The sequence below is a fragment of the Trichechus manatus genome, unplaced genomic scaffold (assembly GCF_000243295.1).
Source record: "Trichechus manatus latirostris isolate Lorelei unplaced genomic scaffold, TriManLat1.0 scaffold00008, whole genome shotgun sequence".
NCBI lineage: Eukaryota > Metazoa > Chordata > Mammalia > Sirenia > Trichechidae > Trichechus > Trichechus manatus.
In genome coordinates, this window is record NW_004443944.1 from 33,645,955 (window position 1) to 33,667,479 (window position 21,525).

The following is a 21,525-nucleotide window of genomic DNA, read 5'->3' on the forward strand; positions in this document are numbered from 1 at the left end:
TTTTGTTAAGGCTTGCTTTATGGCCTAATATGTGGTCTATTCTGGAGAACGTTCCATGTGTGTTGGAAAAGAAAGTATACTTGGCTGCTGTTGGGTAGAGTGTTTGGTATATGTTTGTGAGATCAAGTTGGTTGACTGTAGCATTTAGATCTTTCGTGTCTTTGTTGAGCTTCTTTCTGGATGTTCTGTCCTTCACCAGATGTGGTGTGTTGAAGTCTCCTACTACTATTGTGGAACTGTCTGTCTCTCTTTTCAGTGCTGTTAGAGTTTGTTTTATCTAGTTTGGAGCCCTGTCATTGGGTGTGTAAATATTTATTGTAGTTATGTCCTGGTGTGTTGACCCTTTGATCATTATATAATGTCCTTCCTTATTCTTTGTGGTGGATTTTACTTTAAAGTCTGTTTTGTCAGAGATTAATATTGCCAGTCCTGCTCTTTTTTGAGTGTTGTTTGCTTGATATATTTTCAACAATTCTCTTTGTATTTTCTGTTATCCTCCCCTGTTCTGGTGCTCCAGTCACTTGTAGGTTATTCCTCTTGATAGAGTCCCACATAATTCTTAGGGTTTCTTCATTTTTTTCAATCCTTTTATCTGATTTTTCCTCAAATAAGTTGATGTCAAGTGCTTTATCTTCAGTCTCACTTATTTTGACTTCCATTGCCTCAATTCTGCTCCTATGACTTTCTACTGAGTTGTGCAATTCTGAAATTTTATTGTTAATCTTGTGGATTTCTGATTGCTGTCTCTCTATGGATTTTTGCAGCCTGTTAAATTTGTCATTATGCTCTTCTCTAATCTTTTTAATTTCCTGTATTGCGTGTTCTGCGTTTTGCTTAATTTCCTTTCTAATTTCTTAAAGAATTCTGTATATTAATCTTTTGTATTCTGCCTTTGATAATTCCAAGAAATTTTCCTCCTCTGGAAAATTTCTAGATTCTTTACTTTGGGAGCTTGCTGAAGCCATCATGGATTGCCTCTTTATGTGATTTGATATTGACTTTTGTCTCTGAGCCTTCAATAAGTTATTATATTTATTTATTTTATGTTTGTTTACTATGTCCTCACTTGTTGTGTTGTTTTGATATGCCGAAAAATGCTGCTTGTATGAGCTAGTTTGATTATTGGCACCTTTGAAGCTCTAATGTCCTGTCACCAGGTGGTTAGATTTGTTACTAGGTATGTGAGCTTAGGAGTCCACACACTCCTTTTCTGTGGATTCAGCTCAGGTGCCGGGGTAGATAGCCACCAAGTGTGTGATGTAGGCTGTCACCTACAGTACTAGACAGGCATGGAGGATTGGTGTAGGCATAGGCATCTGGCTGCAATAGGGAGACACTCCAAGCAAGACAGGGGGCTGACCGCTGCTTCCGAGTATCCAGGAGGAAGGTGTGTCCTTGTTCCCTAGAGCATGTAGGTGGGTGGGTTTTGCAGCCAGGCTGTGAGCACCTAATGCTGTTGGCTGTAAGGACTGGGGGGCACCTCTTATTTATGGGCCCCTCTCACAGGTGGCTAGGTGGTGTGAGTGGAGCCACCGGTTGTCCGGCCCCTGATGTAGGTAGGTGAAGACCCTGCTTAATGGGCAGAGCAGTGTCAGATGTCAAGAACTTGCCACTTCATAGCTGAAACAGTTGAAGTTAGAGTTCTTGTATATACCCTGTTATACTGCGGTAAAAGAGGGCCTACGCTGTTGAGATAGGCCCACAGAAGTCTATGCAAGGGGAGAGGCACTCAAAGTCCATGGATCCCTTATGCCTGTGCCTAGGCAAAGGAGCTGTGCCTACCCTGGATTCCTGGCTTAGGGGAGCGGGCAGTTTATTTTTTCCCGTTTGTTAATTGGTTCACTCTTGAAGGCAGGGAGAATGGCTCTGGGCATGTGACAGATCCTACTTCCAGCCCAGGGGACTCGGCAGTTGCTGAAGCCGGTCCAGGACCCAGTGCAGAGCAGGGAGCGGGGAGGTAAATGGGAGAGAGGTTTTTCCCTAAGAGTGGTGTTTTTGATCTACGCGGTAGGCCGTATGCAAGTACTTATCTTTCGTGAAAGGCTGCTTCTCACTTGTTCTTGGTGGCTGTGTAGACTCTCTGGTGCTGGGTCTCTCCCGGTACGAAAAACATGCCTCTGAGCACTGCTGCTTGCCTGTCTCACTGCTCACCACTGAGCTGATCAGGCCTGAAGGGCTCAGGTTCTCACTGGGTCGGGTCTGGCAACTCCTTGCGGCTTCTGAACTGTCTCTCTCTCCCCCTGCCACTTAGTCCGGTTCCTCAACTCTGCCTTTGATGTTCAGGGCTCCCAGATTGCCATATATAATCAAATCACTTGTTTTTTTGGGTCTTTGTTGTAAGAGGGTCCACTGGAAGCATCTGACTCCTCCACCATCTTGGCCCCACCTCTTGTCTTCTCATTCTCTTAACAGAATTTCTTGCAAAGCAAAAGTTTATCTATTTTTGTTTTTATAGGTAATGCTTTTGGTGTCTTTGCCTATCCCTAGATCCCAAAGATTTTCTTCTTCTTTTATTTTTTTTTTTTTCTTCAAATGTTTTATAGTATTATGGTTTACACTTAAGGCTGTAATGTGTTATTAATTTTTATATAAGGTATGAGGTTTAGGTTGAGATTCAAAAAAATTTTTTTTGTTCTGTTGCACATAGGGTAGCTATGAGTTGAAACCAAATCGACGGTACTTAACAACAACAACAACGTGGATATCCAGTTGCTCCAACACCATTTGTTCTTTCATTGACTTGCTTTTGCAACTTAGTCAAAAATGAGTTATCCATACGTGTGTGAGTCTATTTTCTGGGTTCTTTATGCTGTTCCATTGATCTGTGTGTTTGTCCCTCCACCAGTATCACACTGTATTGAGTGTGTAGCTATATAATAAAACCAAACCTGTTGCCGTCCAGTCGATTCTGACTCACAGTGACCCTATAGGACAGAGTAAAACTATCCCCACAGGGTTTCCAGGGAGCGGCTGGTGGATTCAAACTGCCGACCTTTTGGTTAGCAGCTGAGGTCTTAACTGCCAGGGCTCCAGCTATATAGTAGGCCTTATTATCTAGCACAGTGACTCCTCCTACTTTCTTCTTCTTTGTCCAGATAGTTGTAGCTGTTCTAGAATCTGTGCCTTTCCATATAAATTTTAGAATAAACTTGTCTTTGTCTCTAAAAACCTTGTTGAGATTTTGATAGGAGAAATGTGGTGGTGCAGTGGTTAAAGTGCTCAGCTGCTAACCAAAAGGCCAGTGGTTCAAACCTACCAGCTGCTCCACGGCAGAAGGATGTGGCAATCTGCTTCTGAAAGATTTACAGCCTTGGAAACCCTATGGGACAGTTCTTCTCTCTCCTATAGGGTCACTGTGAGTTGGAATCGACTCGACAGCTGTGGGTTTGGTTTAGTTTTTGGTTTGAGTTAAACCTATAGGTCAGCTTAGGGAGTATTGATACCTTTACTATATTGAGTCTTCTAATCCATAAACATAGTATGCTTCTCCATTTATTATCTTCCTCCTTACCTCCCTGCCTTTACTGCAGTGGCTAGAACTTCCAGTTTTATGTTGAGTAAGAATGGTGTGAGAGAACATTCTTGCCTTATTCCTGATCTTGGGGGGGAAACCATTGTCTTTCATCATTAAGTATATTTTAGCTGTAGGTTGTTTGTAGATGTTGTTTATCAAGTTGAGGAAATTCCCTTCCGTTCCATCAGCTGAGAGTTTTTATTATGAATGGGTATTGGATTTTGTCAAATACTTTTTCTTCATCAGTTGATAGGAGTGTGTGATTTTTCTTTTTAGCTTATAGATTTGGTGGACTACATTGATTTGTGAATATTGGATCAGCTTTGCATATCCAGAATCAATCCCACTTGGTTATGGTGTCTACTTCTTTTTCTACATTGTCAGATTCAATTTGCTAATATTTTGTTGAGGAATTATGTGTCTTAAGTACATGAGAGGTACTGGACTGTAGTTTTCTTTTTTTTCTTTTTTCGTACTATCTGTCTGGTTTTGATATCAGGGCAATACGGGCCCCATAAAGTGTATTGGAAAAGTGTTCCCTCCTCTTCTCTTTTCTGGAAGTGACTGTGTAAAATTGGTATCAGTTCTTCTTTAAATGTTTGGTAGAATGGTCCAGTGAAACCCTCTGGGCCTGGAGCCTTCTTTTTTTGGGTGCTTAAATATGAATTCAGTAACTTTAATAGGACTATTCAGATTATCTATTTCATTTCGGCTGAATTGTGGTAATCTTTGGTTTTTGAAGAATTGATCTATTCTAAGTTGTTGAATTTATGAGTGTAAAGTTGTTTGTAGTGTTCCCTTTGTTATATTTTCAAAGACTGCAGAATTTGTTGTAATAATTGCCTGTTTCATTCTTGATACTGGTGATTTGTGTCTTCTTTTTATGTTTAACAGTCATGCCAGAGGTTTGTCAATTTTACTGTTTCTTTTTTTAAAACCCTGGCTTTTTGTTTAATTTTGTCTATATTCCTGTTTTGAATTTCATGTCTTATCTTCATGGAGCCCTGGTGGCAAAGTGGTTAAGCGTTTGGCTGCTAATCAAAAGGTCAGCAGTTCAAGTCTACCAGCCACTCCTTGGAAACTGTGCGGCAGTTCTGCTCTGTCCTGTTGGATCACTATGAGTTGGAATCGACTTGACAGTGCTGAGTTTTTTTTTTTATCGTCATTATTTCCTTACTTCTGCTTGCTTGGGGTTTAATTTGCTCTTCTTTTTCTAGGTACTTGATATCAGACTTTGGGTTATTAATTGGAGATCTTTCCTCTTTTCTGAAGTAAGCAGTTAGTGCTGTAGATTTCTCTTTCAGTGCTGCTTTAGCTGCATCCCACATATTTTAATATGTTGTCTTTTCGTTTTCATTCAATTCTATATATTTTTTTAAAATTTTGAGACTTTCTCTTTGATTCACGGATTATTTAGAAGTATATTGTTTAATTTCTCTGTGTTAAGAGATTACCTGTTGGGTTTGTTATTGATTTCTAATTTGATTCCATATGATCAGAGAACATATTCTGTATGATTTCATTTTTTTAAATTTGTGAAGTTTTGGTTTATGGCTTAGGATATGGCTGATTTTGAAACACCAGTTTTTTAGGAACCTAGAGTCCTGCCCACTCCCTGTTACCTCAGCCTGTCTCAACACAGCTGAAGCCCTCACTGCTTTTGTCTCAGGCAGAGAAACAAGGTTCTGGCAGGATGGGGTAGATGGTGGAGTAGGCTTCCAAGATCCCCTGAGTTATCAACAGAACTGGGCCTTGAGTGCTCACAGCCCTGCCTCCCTGGACCAGAATCCTGGTTTATCCGCCCCCCCAACCCCCACCCCATGGAGTCTCTGCCTTCCTTGACCCTTCCCATGACACGTGATGAACACACAATGAGGCTAAGGGCGGGGTGGGGTGGTGTGGGATGGATACAGAGGATAGCCAGTCCAGGCCCTATGCCCCTGCACCCTCAGCTCCTTCTAATGGGGTGGTAAGCAAGGAGGGGCAATTCAGATGCCTAAGAAGCTTAGGCCCAAACCTCGGAGACAACGCCGGGCTGTTGCCCCCCTCACCCAGGTCCGCCGGACGGCCCGTTCCCACCCTTGCAAACAGACCAAGCGCAACGCCAGGAGCTGTCGGGGCGGCCGCCGCCAGCGGAATACTGTACGTAAGGTTGCCAGCCAGCTGCAAACAGTTGACACCTCGTCTACTTCCTGCAGGACCTACAAGAACAGTGAGGAGCTTCGGTCTCGTATTGTGTCTGGAATCATCACACCTATCCATGACTTGTGGGACAAGGCCAATGTGAGCAGTCCTCACCGGGAGTTCCCCCCTGCCACTGCCAGAGAGGTGGACCCACTTCGGATTCCCCCTCACCACCCACATACCAGCCGGCAGCCTCCCTGGTGAGTATAGAGCCCTCAGCAGGCAACCCATGCTTCTGTAGGGCAATTCCAGTCATCTTCATTGTGCCACTGGACCCCATGTGTCTTCATCCGATTCGTCAGAGTCTGGTGAATGGAGGTAGAAAATGGAGACAAGTGGAGCAGTGCATTCTTGTGCTGCTGCCAGTCACCCTAACTACCTTGCATCTTAAGGATGCCCGCCTCCTTTCTGGATGCCACACAGGGCCCCTCAGTCTGCCCAGGGTCATTACCTTTGGAGCTTGTGCAGTAGTCTAGGGTTGCTGCCCAGGTGATTTGTTGTTACTCATTCCAGAGCACTTTGTGCAGAGAATCATGGGTCAAGTTTTTTGGGAAAATACAAAGATGCAGAACTACAGTAAAACCTGAGAAATAAAACCTGTGAAAGCTGGAACCTGTGTAAAGCAGAAACCTGTCAGAGAAGGAAAACTCAAGTATTTTCCACTAAAATAAGTGATAGAAAATGGTAAAACTGCACCCTGTCAAAAGGTGGAAAACTTGCAAGACCTGGAAAAACAAGGCGGTCCCGTCAAGCTCCAGCTCTCACAGGTTTCACTGTACTTTCCTGGAGGGGCTACAGTCCCAGTGTCTTGCCCATCTCATTGCAGTGTAGTCCCCTGACCTCTCTGACAACTTCAGAGCTTTTCCAAAACAGCATGGTGTGAGCGTGTCACTGCCAAGGTCTGTGCAGATTCTGATGGCAGCATTCAGGACTGGGAATTCTACTCTGAGGGAGGACGCAAGCACCAGGGAGATTCTGTCTATAGCTGAGATAGCACTTCGCTCACAATATGGTAGTCATGATGGGGTTGGCAAGATGGAGGCGGGAGGAGGTTCATGGGAACAGTGCCTGGCACATAGTAAGCCCTCAATAAATGTTAGCTGCCATTGTTACTTTATTCTGGTATGCAGTTACATACTTTTGATTAGTTAAATGAGAAATCAGTTATTACAGGTAATAATTGGTGAGTCTGTTAGGCAAAGCCTTCAGAAATATTGGGTCTCAGTGGGAATGTGGAGAATAATAATAAGTGGTTGAAAAGGCTGGGAACAGCTTGTCTGATCTAACCTTACTTTACAGAAGGGAACAGAGACAGAGGTAAGATGACCTGCCTACACGCCAAAATAAAGAGGCAGAGCCAGGGTTGGGGTCCAGTTGTCCTCACTCCCAGTGCGATGTGCTGGCTGTGATCTATCCAGAATATGGTGGCGAGATTTAAGAATAAGCCCTGGACAGGAATCAAGTTGGGGAAGATTTTTAGACTTTAGACTTTAAGTAGGTAGTACTTCTCAGCTGTCTCAGACCCACTGCCCCCATTTCAGAACAAATAGTCTGTGAAATCTCTTACTATCTTAAAATGGAATTCATAGATAATCTAACTTACCTAACACACAGTTTCAAAAGAAATTGGTATGAAGTCCTAACTATGAGAAATAGAGAAGTTAATAATAAGGTAGTATGTATTTAAATATGCAAATGCCTGGGCATGCTTACACTAGAAAACGCAGTTAGACATTGGTACCTGTATGTGGAGTTATCTTAGATTCCACAATAACAAAAGCTGGCTGATACAGGTGTGTTGTATTGGCAACTCAAATACCACAAAACTGCGTTGCTATTACTAACACGATTTTTCTGAAGTGGTGTGCAGCTCTTAGGAATATTGTGAACAAAATAGTGGACAGTGTTTCTTCAGTTACACCACAGTGCATTCCTGGAAAATTGTGTTTCTATTAAAACAGTGTGAAAAATGCTTAGCATTCGTACATAAAATGGCCTTAGACTCAGGTGATTTATGTAGGCTCAACCCTTTCATGAGTATCTAACAGGACATATGAAAGTTTTGTGGTATACAGGTTCCTTCTTCATTATGTGAGACTCCTGTGAATTGCAGTGTCCAGCATCTCTGGTTTCTGCCCGCTTAATGCCAGGAGTCCCTCCCACCACCACTGTGACAAGCAAAAATGTCCCCAGGGCTTCCAGATTGGCACCTGGAGGCACTGCCACCCTAACTGGGAATCATAGACGTGGAGCTGACAATTGTGAAGGTAAAAATCCTAGCCTTGGAAGAACTGCAAGAATTTGAAAATAACCATGTTGCAACTCCTGCTAAAATAATGTACCTAGGCACAAAGTTCAATGGTTGCTAAAACCATTAGGTGAAACGTTGATGGGAGCTTTATAGTGGATGGTGGATCAGGCTGATAACACCTGAACCCACTGATCAGTCAGTCTTAACACTAGAAGTGTCTCCTAATGTGATGCAATAGTACACTCACAGCAACCTGCATCTAGACCTAACTCCCAGTTTAAAGAAAGTGTGGGGGATACAGAATAAGTCAAACAGACCCAAGAAGATAACAGTTGCCAATCCTAGAGCATGGAAAAATTTTACAGGACAAATTGACCTTGTTTTTTTAATCAAATAAGTGGCGTAAGATAAAAATGGGAGAGTGTTTTACAGATTTAAAGAGACTTAAGAGTCATATTTGCTAAATACAATGTTGGATCTTAATTCACACAAACTAATTTTAAAAATAATTTTTGAGACATTTTGGGGAATTTGGACATAGACTAGGTATTATATAACATTTGGAATTACTGATAATTTTGTTAGGTGAAATAATTCTGATTATGTTTTTTAAAAAAGAAGCCTTTATCTACTAGACATATACATGTTGAGGTGTATTTAAGGGTGAAATGATATGTCTAGGATTTTCTTTTAGATAATTTCATCCCCACAAAAGGGTAAGAAAGTGGGAGGGGTGGTGGGAATAGTGAAATAAAAATGGTGGAATATTGATAATTGTTGAAGCTGAGTGGACAGGTACATGGGAGTTCATTATACTTTTCTTCTTAGTATTTTTTTGTATAATGGGAAATTTCCTTAATAATCAGTTTTTTATTAATACCAGTCCTTCACAAACTGTCCCAAAATACAGAAGAGGAGGGAACACTTCCCAGCTCATCCTGTGAGGGCAGTATTACCCTGATACCAAAACCAAAGACATAACAAGAAAACTACAGACCAGTATTCCTTAGGAATATACATATAAAAATCCTCAACAAAATACTAGAAAACTGAATCCAGCAACATATAAAAAGGATTATACACCATGGCCAGGTGAAATTTATACCAGGAATTATGGTATAACATCTGAAAATCAATCAGTGTAATACACCATATTAATAGAATAAAGAACAAAAACCACATGATATCTCAGTAGACCAAAAAAAAAGCGTTTGACAAAATCCAACACCCTTTCATGATTAAAAATAATACAACAGAAGAGAACTTCTCAACCCAATAAAAACTATCTACAAAAAAACCCACAGCCCCGTCATACTTAACAGAGAAAAACGGAATACTTTCCCTCTAAGATTAGGAAAAAGTCAAGAGTATTTGTTCTTGCTTCTATTCAAATTGTACTTTAGGTTCTAGCCAGGGCAGTCAGTCAAGAAGAAGAAACAAAAGCATCCAGATTGGAAAGTAAGAGGTAAAACCATCTCTACTTGTAGATGGCATGACATTTTGTATACAGAAAATCCTAAAGAATACTGTAAAAAACTAGTAGAACCAATAAATGAGTTCAGCAATGTGATAGAATACAAGAGCAATAAACAGAAATCAGTTCTATTTCTATATACTAGTAATAAGCAACATGAAAATGAAATTAAGGAAGCGATCCCATTTATAAAAGCCCCCCCTCCACACACAATTACTTAGGAATAAATTTAACAAAAGTACAAGATTTATACACTGAAGACAGCAAAACATCATTGAAAGAAATTAAAGAATATCTAAATAAATGGAAAGACATCCTGTATTCATGAATTGTATGACTTAATGTTGGCAATACACCTCAAATTGGTCTACAGATTCAGTGCAACCCCTATCAAAATCCCAACTGGGTTTTCTTTTGTAGACATTGACAAGCTGATCCTAAAATTCGTTTGGAAATGCAAGGGACCTAGAATAGCACAGTCTTGAAAAATAACAAAGTTGGGGGACTCCCACTTCTTGATTTCAAAACTTACTGTAAAGCTACAATAATCAAAACAGTGTGGTGCTGGTGCTGGTATAAGGATAGACATATAGATCATTGGAATAGAACTGGAGTCCAGAAATAAACTCATGCATTTATGGATAATTGATTTTCAGCAAGGGTGGCAAGACAATTAAATGGAAGGATAATAGTCTTAATAAATGATGCTGGGACAACTGAATATCCACATGCAAAAGAATTAACTGGGACCTCACGCTGTACATAAAAATTAACTCAAAATCGATCATAGACCTAAATGTAAGAGCTAAAACTATAAAACGCTTAAGAGGAAACTTAAGAATAAATTTTTGTGACCTTGGGTTAAACAGTGGGTTCTTAGATATGACACCAAAAGCACAAGCAAGCAAAGAAAAAATAAATTGGACTTCATCAAAATTAAAACCTTTTGGGCTTCAAACACCATGAAAAAAGTAAGAAAATAACCCACAGAATGGGAGAAAACACTGCAAATTATGTATCTGATGAGACATGTACCTAGGATAAAGAACTGTTACAACTCAATAAAAAGACAGACAAACCAATTAAAAAATGTGCAAAAGATTTGAATAGGCATTTCTCCAAAGAAGATATACAAATAGCTAATAAGCATATGAAAAGATGGTCAGCATCATTAGGCATTAAAACCAAAAACTCACTCAAGTCACTCACCCTGCTCCTATTCCTTGCTCACCAACCAGCCTACTTCCCATGCAGATTTACCTACAGGGAGCAGCATGGCTGTTCTGTCCATCTCACAAAATCAGTTATCACTGTAAATGATTAAAATGGCACTCAGCTTGTGAAGGGGAGTCTGTGTGGACCTGCTGTTGTATGACTTAAGATCTAAGAGGCAGGTTCACACCTTGGTATCCCGACGACTTCAGTGCCTGATAAGAGAATTTTGTTTTACCTTTCTCCCATTATACAAGTGATGTGTGTTCATTATGTCCTTCTTTTCTACTTTGTTTTTGTTTCTAAAATCACTCATTCCAAACACCCAAAATCAACTACTACTAACTGGATGTTTCCTTCCAATCTATTTTCTGTGCATATGGAAATAATATTTAGCAACTGATTCATTTCCTTTTTATAAGAATGCAGTACAGATTTGCGATACCAAATGACAAAATTCCTAATCAACTGTGCAGGAAAGGATTTGGCTGCTTCCTCCATTAAAAAGAAAAAAATAAAAAAAAAACCTGTTGCCATTGAGTCAATTCCAACTCATCATTAGAGAAATGCCAATGGAAACCACAATGAGATACCCTCATTTGTGCATACACGCACACATTCATGTACAGATTTTGTACACGAATGCTCATAGCAGCATTATTCATAATAGCCAAAAAGTGGAAACAACCTAAATGTCCACCAACTGATGAATGGATAAACAAAATGTGATACATGCATACAATAGAATATTATTGGGCAATAAAAAAAGAATACAGTACTGATACATGCTATAACATGATGAATCTGGAAAACATGATGCTAAATGAAAGAAGTCAGTCACAAAAGAGCACATATGGTATGATTCTATTTATATGACATGTCCGGAATCCATAGATTTAGAAGTAGATTAGTGGTTGCTAGGGCCTAGGGTGTAGGATTCAGGGAGCAGGAATGGGGAGTGGCTGCTAATGGGTATGGCGTTTCTTTTTGGGGTGATGAAAATGTTCTAAAATTAGGTCGTAATGATTGCACAAATCTGAACATACTAAAAACCACTGAATTGTACTTGTCAAATTAGTGAATTTTATGATACATGAAGTATATCTCAATAAATTTTTTTTTTTTTTTAAAAAGAGCTTTTTTTGTTTTTTTTCCTTTGTTTTTTAAAAAAGTCTCAGCCTTGACTTAAATGGGAAGCCACTGAAAGGTTCTGATGAGGGCAGCATTTGGCTAAAGAGCCTGGTAGGTTGGAGAGGGTGACACAGAAGGCTGAGCCTGGTCGCTCCTCTATACCACTCTTAGTAGGTGGGACTTGGACTCCTTCTTTCCTCACCTCCTGTGCTGCCTCCCTTATCCCCCATGTCAGGGAGAGATGAGAGATTATATGGCAGTTAGGAGCACAGGCCTTGGAGATCAAGCAGCTGAGTTCATATCCTGGCCTTGCCACTCTAAGTACCTCTTAGTGAGTGCAACTAGCCTCTTAAAGCCGTGGTTTCTTGATCTGCACCTTGGAAATAATTTTACCTATCTCAGAAGTTTCTTAGGATTAGCTGGCTGTCATATGTTGAGCTTGTTGTTCAGAATATAGTAAATGTTCAATAAACAGTAGACTCGGTGGATCCCGTTCAGGTAGAACAAGATGAGAACAAGACTGAAGGAGTAATGAGTGGAGGGTCCCCCAAAAGGGGAAACCTTGTTTTATTAAATACCTAGCCCCATCCCCCAAAAAAGGGATTTGACACAGTGAAGCCACTTAGGTGTGTCAGTGAGAGGGTGTGTTGGAGCTCTGCGTGTAAGCTCAGACCCAGACTCTTTATGGGCATTGTTTCCTTTATCACTATCATTGACCACCATTTATCGAGGATCTGAGTAGCTGCCATTTCTTGGCTGTCCACCATGTGTTGACTGGTGAGCCAAGTGTCATTTACAGTTGCTCATCCTCCAGACAGCACTACAAGAAGACCGGTGGCATCCCTGCTTTACATGGGGAGGAGACAAAAGACCAGAGAGATAGTGTAACTTCCCAGGGTTATCTAGCAGGGAGCGTGGGGACTGGGGTCTACCCTAGTGGGTCTGAATCAGAAGCTTGTGCTTTCCTACTCTACCCTTTAGCTTTAGCTCAGTTGTGTACAAATTCAGTGTAGTATAGACTGATTATGGAGAAAAACCCACCCCCTGCCCTCCCTCCATGGGGTCTTTTTCAAGCAGGCGTATCTCCCAGGACTGGGATATTGGAACTGGATGTGATGGTTGGAAGAGGAGGCAGGAATGTTTGGGCATTTTATCAACCACTAGCCAGGTGACAGCCTGTCAGATCTCCCTCTGTAGTCATTTCACTGCCCTGCACCCCCATGCCCTGCTTACCACCTTGCCAGCCCCCTTCTTCTGTCAGCACAGATGTCTGTAATGACACTGATTCCTTTATTATAGCCTACCACCACCATGTTGCTCAGCAACCAGACACTCACACTTTCCACCTTTTTGTTTCTCCCTCAAGTGCCCAATGTGGAGGTGGGGCTCATGGCAGGAAGGAGGGAGAGCAGCATAGCAGCTGGCCCATCTGGCTGCTGCAGGGTGTTAATTATCCATCACTGAGCAACAGCCACTGAACAGCCCTGGCTGGGGCTCTGAGCAAGAAACAGCCTCTGCCTCCTTCCCACAGGACACAGTCCCTTGCCTCACCCCTTACCTCTCATACCCCCATCTTGCTTACTCCACACCTTGAACCCTACAAATGCAAACCACAGTCTGGATCTCTGTCCTAGTCCGTAAAGAGATATGCTTCCCTAAGTGTGTAGTGATGTGTGTTCAGAGCTTGTTAAAGGATACTGGGTCTGCTGGTTTGATACTGGCTGCTTCTAGGCTAGGAGTATAGATGGAGAGGACATTCCATCGTAATGGAACACTGCGGATGGAAAGTAGGTCTGTCCTTCTGAGCTCTCTAGGGAAGAAGAACTGAAAACAACCCATCTGTAAGGGAAGTCTTTTCATCTAAGCCTAATTTTTTTGTTGTTGTCGTTACAGTTTTAACCCATTTCTCATTGCTCCATCTGTCCTCAGGCAGTCAGGAGACTCACCCTGAATCCTGTTCCCTGTTTTGAAAAACCAGTTTTTCTGTGCTTAACCAGCTTTGCTAAAAACAAATCCTTAGATATAAAGCTCTTATTTATGTCATTCTAAATTCTTTTTTTTTTTTTGGAGCCCTCGTGGTACAGTGTTTAAGAGCTTGGCTGCTAACTAAAAGGTCGGCAGTTTGAATCCACCAGCTGCTCCTTGGAAACTCTAGGGGAGTTCCTCTCTGTCCTGTAGCATCACTATGAGTTGGAATCGACTCGACGGCGACAGGTTTTTAAATTCATTTTTGGAGTCCTTGGGTGGCGCAGATGGTTAAGCACTGGACTACTAACCAAAGTGTTTGCAGTTCAAACCCACCCCGAGTTGGTTTGGAAGACAGTCCTGTTGATCTGCTTCTGAAAATTAACAGCCTTCAAAACTCAATGGAGCAGTTCTACTCTGCACACATGGGGTTGTTGAATTGGAATCGATTGGCAACTAACAACAACAACAATGATATTATTTTACTAGTATGCTATGGTTTGCCTAACCTCAGTAGGGTATTTCAGGCATTTCCAATTTTTCATTATAAACAATACAGCTATGAACATCTATGTAACCAACTTTTTTACTTTCTTGAATTATATTCTCTGTGCCAGCAGATCTCAAATTCTTTGGTGTCAGAAACCCTCTTGTACTCTAAAAATATTATGGAGGACCCCAAAGAGCTTTTGTTTGTTTGGGTTATACCTATTAATATCTACCATATTAGAAATTGCAGTTGAAACTTTAAAAATACGTATTTATTCATTCATTAAAAATTTTTATATAACAGAAAACTGAGGCACAGAGAGGTTAAATAACCTGCCCAAAGCAACACTGCTCATGCTTATTGGAGCAGGATTCAGCCAATAGCATTTCTTCCTTTTGACACATGTATCAGCAGTTGCCTCCAAGGAAACAATCTTGGCATAGATTTTTTCCAGAACAAAGAGAAGGCTAGTGTGCCTGGAGAACAGTAAACCAGTGGGGTAGAGGGATGGGAAATGATACTGGAAAGGGGAGCACAGGCTAGTTCATGTAGAGCCTTGGGGCCAAGGTTTGGAGCAGTGGAAGCCACTGGGCTGATTTAATGAGGAAGGAACTTCATACTGTTTACATTTTTAAAAAATCCCTCTGGCTGTTCTGTAGAGAATGGACTGTAGAGGGACAGCGTAGAAAGAGGAAGACCAGGGAAGAGCCTGACACAGGCATCCAGACAAGAAATAATGGTGGTCTAGACTGGGTAGATGGACTTGGGGTATATTTGAAGGTATATCTGACAGGACTGGACGATGGATTGGCCTAATGAAGGAAAGAAAAATCAAGGATGATCCGAGTGTTTTTTTAGCCTAAATAATTTCTGATTTGGGACTACCATAGCTAACGCTTCAGTGAACATTCTTTTCACATAACTCTAAGAGCATATCTCTGAATATTTCCTTAGCATACACTCCTGAAATAATTACTGCATTAAGGACTAAGCCTATTTTTTAAAGATTTTGATACATACGTACCATACACCCAGTTGCCCTCCTGAACAGTGGTATTAGTTGGCATTCCTACTATAGTTCAATGCTATTTCCCTGTCTTTGCCAACGCCAGGAGTTAGTGTTGTTTTTCTTGTAAATTACGTACGAAAACAACACCCCCGTAACACTTGTAAACTAACTGAACCCAAATTATAAGGCAGGTAAACTGGAGAAACTGTTTGCGGCATATGTGTGTTAGGTTTTTGTTGCTGCATAACAAATTACCACAAACTTAGTGGTTTAAAACCACACCCATTTCGGATGAACAAACTATGGTACATACACCCAGTGGAGTACTATGCAACAATAAAGAACGATGAATCTGCAAAGCATCTCACAGTGTGTATGGATCTGGAGGGCATTATGCTAGTGAAATGAGTCAATCACAAAAGGACAAATATTGTATGAGACCTCTACTGTAAAAACTCATGAAAAAAGTTTACACACACAAAAAAACAATCTTTGTTGGTTATGAGGGATGGGGGGTGGAAAACTAAACAGACAATAGACAAGTGGTAACTTTGGTGAAAGGTAAGACAGTACACAATACTGGAGATGCCAGCACAACTTGTACAAGGAAAGGTCGTGGAAGCTCCATAGACACATCCAAATTCCCTGAGGGACTGAATTGCTGGGCAGAGGGCTGTGAGGACCATGGTCTCGGGGAACGTCTAGCTCAATTGGCATAACACAGTTTATAAAGAAAATGTTCTACATTCTACACTCTGCCTTGGTAAGTAGCAGCTGGGGCCTTAAAAGCCTGTGAGCAGCCATCTAAGATACTCCACTGGTCTCACCCCTTTGGGAGCAAGGGAGAATGAAGAAAACAAGCTACAAGGGAAAGATTAGTCCAAAGGACTAATGGACCACAACTACCACGGCCTCTACCAGACTGAGTCTAGTACAACTAGATGGTGCCTGGCTACCACCACTGACTGCTCTGACAGGGATCACAACAGAGGGTCCCGGACAGAGCTGGAGAAAATGTACAACAAAATTCATTCACAAAAAGAGACCAGACTTACTGGCCTGACAGAGAACTGGAGAAACACCGAAAGTATGCCCCCCGGACACCCTTTTAGCTCAGTAATGAAGTCACTCCCGAGGTTCACTGTTCAGCCAAACGTTAGGCCCATAAAACAAAACGAGACTAAAGGGGCACACCAGCCAGGGACAAGGACTAGAAGGCAGGATGGGACAGGAAAGCTGGTAATAGGGAACCCAAGGGAGAGTGTTGACATGTCGTGGGATTGTTAACCAGTGTCATAAAACAATATGTGTATTAACTGTTTAATGAAAAACTAGTTCTGTAAACCTTCATCTAAAGTACAATTAAAAAAAAAAAAACTACACCCATTTATTATCTCAAAGTTCTATAGGTCAGGATTATGGATGGACTCGGCTGGACTCTGCTTAGGGTACCGTAAGACCAAAGTATCAGCAGGGCTACAGTCCTTTCTGGAGATTCTGGGGAAGAACATGCTACCAATCTTATTAAGGTTGTTGGTAGAATTTAGTTCCTCATAGTTGTAAGACTCAGGTGCCCATTTCTCACTGACTGTGGGCTGGGGGCCTCTCGCAGTTCCTCAGACTGCCCACATTCCTTCTCACATAGCCTTCTCCGTCTTCAAAGCCAGCAATGGCGTGCGAAGTCCTTCTCATGCTTTGAATCTCCCCATCTGCCTTTTCCTTTTCTGCTGCCAGCCAGAGAAGGTTCTCTGCTTTTAAGGGCTCATGTGATTAGATTAGCCCACCCAGATAATCTCCCTCTTTTAAGATAAATTGTGCCATATAAAATAAAATAATCACAGGAGTGATTTCTCATTAAATTCACAGGTTCTAGGGATGAAACCATTGCCATCTGGTTGATTCTGACTCATAGCAACCCTATAGGACAGAGTAGAACTGCCTCACAGGGTTTCTAAGGCTGTAAATCTATACAAAAGCAGACTGTCACATCTTTCTCCTGCAGAGCAGCTGATGGGTTCGAACTGCCCACCTTTTGGTTAGCAGCCGAGTGCTTAACCACTAAGCCACCAGGGCTAATCTAGAGATTAGGGGGCATGAAATCTTGAGGGGCATTCCTAGAAATTTTGCCTACCACAGTCCTCTGGCTGGACCCAGAGATTCACATCCCTACCAAATGCAAAATTCATTCATTACCACCACCCCGCCCCCCCCCCCAACAAAGTTCCCAAGGATCTTATCCCATTACTGCATCAACTCAAAATCCAAAATCTGATCTAAATCCCATCAGCTTGAAGGCTCTAAATCTCACCATCTAAATCATCTAAGTCAGGTGCAGTTGAGCATCCTGGGCACAACTCCTCTCCGTCTGTGGACTGTGTAAATCTAAAGAAACAAGTTATGTGCTCCCAACAGTCCCAGCATATACAGCAGTGGGGCATAGGATAAGTTAACAATTTCTAACAATGAAAAAAAAACCATGTGCATGAAAGATATTGATTACAAGCATTACTTATAGTCATACAGACACAGCAGAAGCAACATCAGTCCTATAGTAGAAAATTAAGTAAATTCTAAACTTGCTTTACTTGAGTGAATATTAAAATGTCAATAAAATATTTAATGGCCATTAAGAATGTTAATAGCAAAGATGAACAACTTGGGAAAATGCCAGATACAAGTGGAGAAAAACAGTGGAATCCAAAAGTATGTTTGTAGCATTATTGTATAAAGACATGCTTACAAAAGAAGACTTAAAGAGAATAACACAATGATTATAACACAATAATTATTGTGTTAGAGTCAGATTATGGGTGACTTTTTTTCTTAATGTTTTATAATTTTTTAAGTATAATTTAGGCATGTCTTTTTTTTTTTTTTTTAATCTTTATCACTTATGCTAAATGCAGCATTTCCCAACCATTCTCCGTCTCTTGTTCACTTTTAAATTCATAGGATATCCTTCCTTCGAGTGGGGAAGAGGAAAGGTTGATTGCCCTAGTTGCATAGGATACTGTAACTGGTACTAATGTGTGAACACACACTCTTGACTGCAGTTACCAGCATTGCCACTTAATCTTGAATTTCCACATCTGACAGAAAAAGGTAAATAAACTCAGACCACCAAAATTCCCTGGCTGAACTTGCACCCTGACTGGGGAACAACCTAGCCCCCAGACCAGCAATGTCAGGTCACCTGGGAGCTTGTTAAAAATGCAGAATCTCAGTATCCACCCTTGATCTTCTGAATTAGAACCTGCATTTTAACAAGATCCTCCACTGATCCATGTGCATGTTACAGTTTGAGCAGCACTGGTCTAGGTGGTCCTGAAGGAGCCTCTCAGAGGCCGTGGAAACCAGCCCGGGCATTAGGGTCTGAAAGTCCTCGTGTCATTACTGCTGGGTGCTCTGTGAAACCACAGCTGGTACTCCTGGGGAAGCCTGGTATGCATATTGAAAACTTTGTGTTCTCACTCAGTGATCACCCATGTGTGCAGACCAGCAGCTGTGTTGAAGGCAGCCATATATTAGTGTTCTGTCTTGGTTGAGAGCATGGGTTTTGAAGGTTCTGATTCTGGAGTAAGCACACTCCATCCTGACTTTCCAATTGAGTAACACCTTAGACGGAATGCATACAGTAGCTGTTTGAGGGCTCTGAAAAGTTCTCGCAGGCAGATTAGGGAAGAGGACCGAAACTCAAAGTATCATTTAACCAGCAGTGAATTTACCTTCCCCTGCCCATCCCCGTTCAGTATCCTCCATCCTGAACTCACGGAAACGCAAAATGAGGAAATGGACATTGGCGTGGACAGAGAGTGCTCCAGAGCCCTCTAGTTCTGATTCAAATGGGAAAGGGCTCTCCTGATACTCAGAGAGGAAGAAAAATACCCCTTTTCTTTTTTTCCCATTTCTCCATTCTTTTGCATGCCAGTCTGCAGTAGCCCGCAAACACCTAAAACTGAGGGAGAGAAGCCTTCCTCTCCATTAAGAGGGTTTGTTGTATAGCAAAAAAAGGTGGAAACAACCTAATCGACCATCAGCAAATGAATGGATAAACAAAATGTGATACATACATACATACAATGGAATACTACTCAACTATAAAGATAAATGAGTTTCCAAGTCATCTTGCAATGTAGATGAACTTGGCGAACATTATATTGAGCAAAATAAGTCAATCACAAAAGGACAAATATTGTATGATCTCATTTTTATGAAATGACAAGAATAGGTAAATATACAGAGACCAGTTTTCATTGGTGGCTACCAGGGGTGGGGGTAGGGAGGAAAGAAGCATTCCCTAGGTAGTAGTCACTTTGTTTATGGTGACGAAAAAGGTGGCACTGAATGTGGGTGAAGTTTGCACAACTTGACTAATGTAACTGATGCCACTAAGTTGTACACACCAAAAAAGGATGAATTGGCAAATGCTATGTTATATGTAATTTTGCAACAACAACAACTATACATATATAAAAAATATAGGGGCTATAGATGCTGATACTTCTTAGACGTAACCGATCACCTCATGGGAGTAGTTTTCCTGTCAGTTGGCATAGTCTAGTTCTTAAAGTTTATGTTCTATTTCCTAGTTTGGTGAGTAGTATCTGGGGTCTTAAAAGCTTACAGGCGGCCATCTAAGGTACAACTATTGGTCTCTGTTCATCTGGAGCAAAAGAGAAAGAATGAAAACCCAAGAATCAGAGTTGGAACCAGACTATAGGACTAATTATCTCCATGAACCATTGCGTTCTCTGCCTTGAGACCAGAAGAACTAGATGGTACCTGGCAATCACTACTGAACGTTCTGACAGGGAGACAGTAGATGGATCCTGATAGAAAGGGAGAAAAAAATGTGGAACAGAACTTCAAATTCTTAAAGAATCCAGACTTACTGAATCCACTGGGACTAGAGGAATCCTTGAGACTATTGCTCTGAGATACTTTTTAAGCCTTGAAGTGAAACTGTCCCCTAAAGTCACTTATTAACTAAACAGCAGGTTGGCTCTAAAAGTAAAGCACTTGAATACTGTGCTCTTTTTTTTTTTTAAAAAAAAAAGATCAAATGGACAACAGTTACTCTAAAACATAGATGAGAAGTTTAGAGGGAGTGAGACTAAGTTAATGGGAATGAAACAGCTAGAACAAGAATAAGGAGAATGTTGACACACTGTGAAGAATGTAACCATTGTCACTGAACATTATTTGTAGACATTGATGAATGGGAGTGTTTTGTTCTGTATATTTTCACCAAAAATAAACTATTTAAAAGGGAGGCGGGGGAGCTTGTGGTCTCAAGACTGTGGGGTAAACCCCTGTTTTTTCTTCTGTCTGTCCTCCCCTGTTTGGCTCTGGACATAGGTGCAATCACAGGAAGTACATGGTAGAGCAGGGTGAATAAAGCCCAGCTTACATACAGGCAGAGGACAAAAAAGGAGAGCCCCAAGGAGCTAGACAGTACTGAGGAGATCACAGAGAGGGAAAGGCTCAGAAAGCGCCTCCATAAAGTTGTTTATAAACTCCTGGCCTCACTCCCAAGCTGTACATAAATAGATCTAACTGTAAATAGCATACCAAAGACTTTGAGAAAGAACTATGGGATAGCCTACCATCAGGGTCCCATACTGGCCACTGGATAACGCATACATGGGGCACTTCTGAACAGCAATGCAAAGGCTTTGAAAACAGAATTGACATTGAAACAAGAATTCATAGAAGGCTGGTTGGAACTTGGGGCCTGAACCCAACTGGATTGATTATGTACTAAAACAAAAATATCAGTATTCTCCTAGAGCCTCATAACATAATGTTCAAAAGGTTTGAGGTACAATCCAAAATTACCAAGCATACAAAGAAGCAAGATAATTTTAACTCACAAAAAGACAGTCAATAGACATAAATGCCAAGATGACACAGATGTTGGAGTTGTCTGACAATGACTTTAAAAGAGCTATTATAAAAATGCTCCAAGGAGTGAGGGCATTAGTCTTGAAACTAATGGAAAGATAGTCTCAGCAAAGAAAAGCTATAAAAGAAGAACCAAATGGGAATTTTAGAACTGAAAAATACAGTAACTGAAATAAAAGCCTGGTTGGATGAATCAGTAGAAGAATAGAGATGACAGAGCAAAGTCAGTTATTGTGGACTGAATTGTGTTCCCCAAGAAGATGTGTTGGGGTCCTAGCCCCTGAATGTGACCGTCTTTGGAAATAGGGCTTTTCTTTTGTTAATTGAGCAATGCTGGAGTGGGGTTTGTCCTAAACCTAATTGTGTCGAAGTGGTGTCTTATAAAAAGGGC

The 21,525-nt window shown here is 41.2% G+C and overlaps 1 protein-coding gene across 2 annotated transcripts in view; it reads left to right on the plus strand.

The window, feature by feature from the left end:
- PSMF1 (proteasome inhibitor subunit 1) overlaps nt 1-21,525 on the plus strand; it is a 59,257-nt gene that overhangs the window by 28,290 nt on the left and 9,442 nt on the right. For both annotated transcript variants that reach the window (XM_004370492.2, XM_023725568.1), the window contains exon 4: nt 5,713-5,898. In XM_004370492.2, the coding sequence (XP_004370549.1) occupies nt 5,713-5,898 (186 nt within the window). The remainder of the gene's footprint in view (nt 1-5,712; nt 5,899-21,525) is intronic.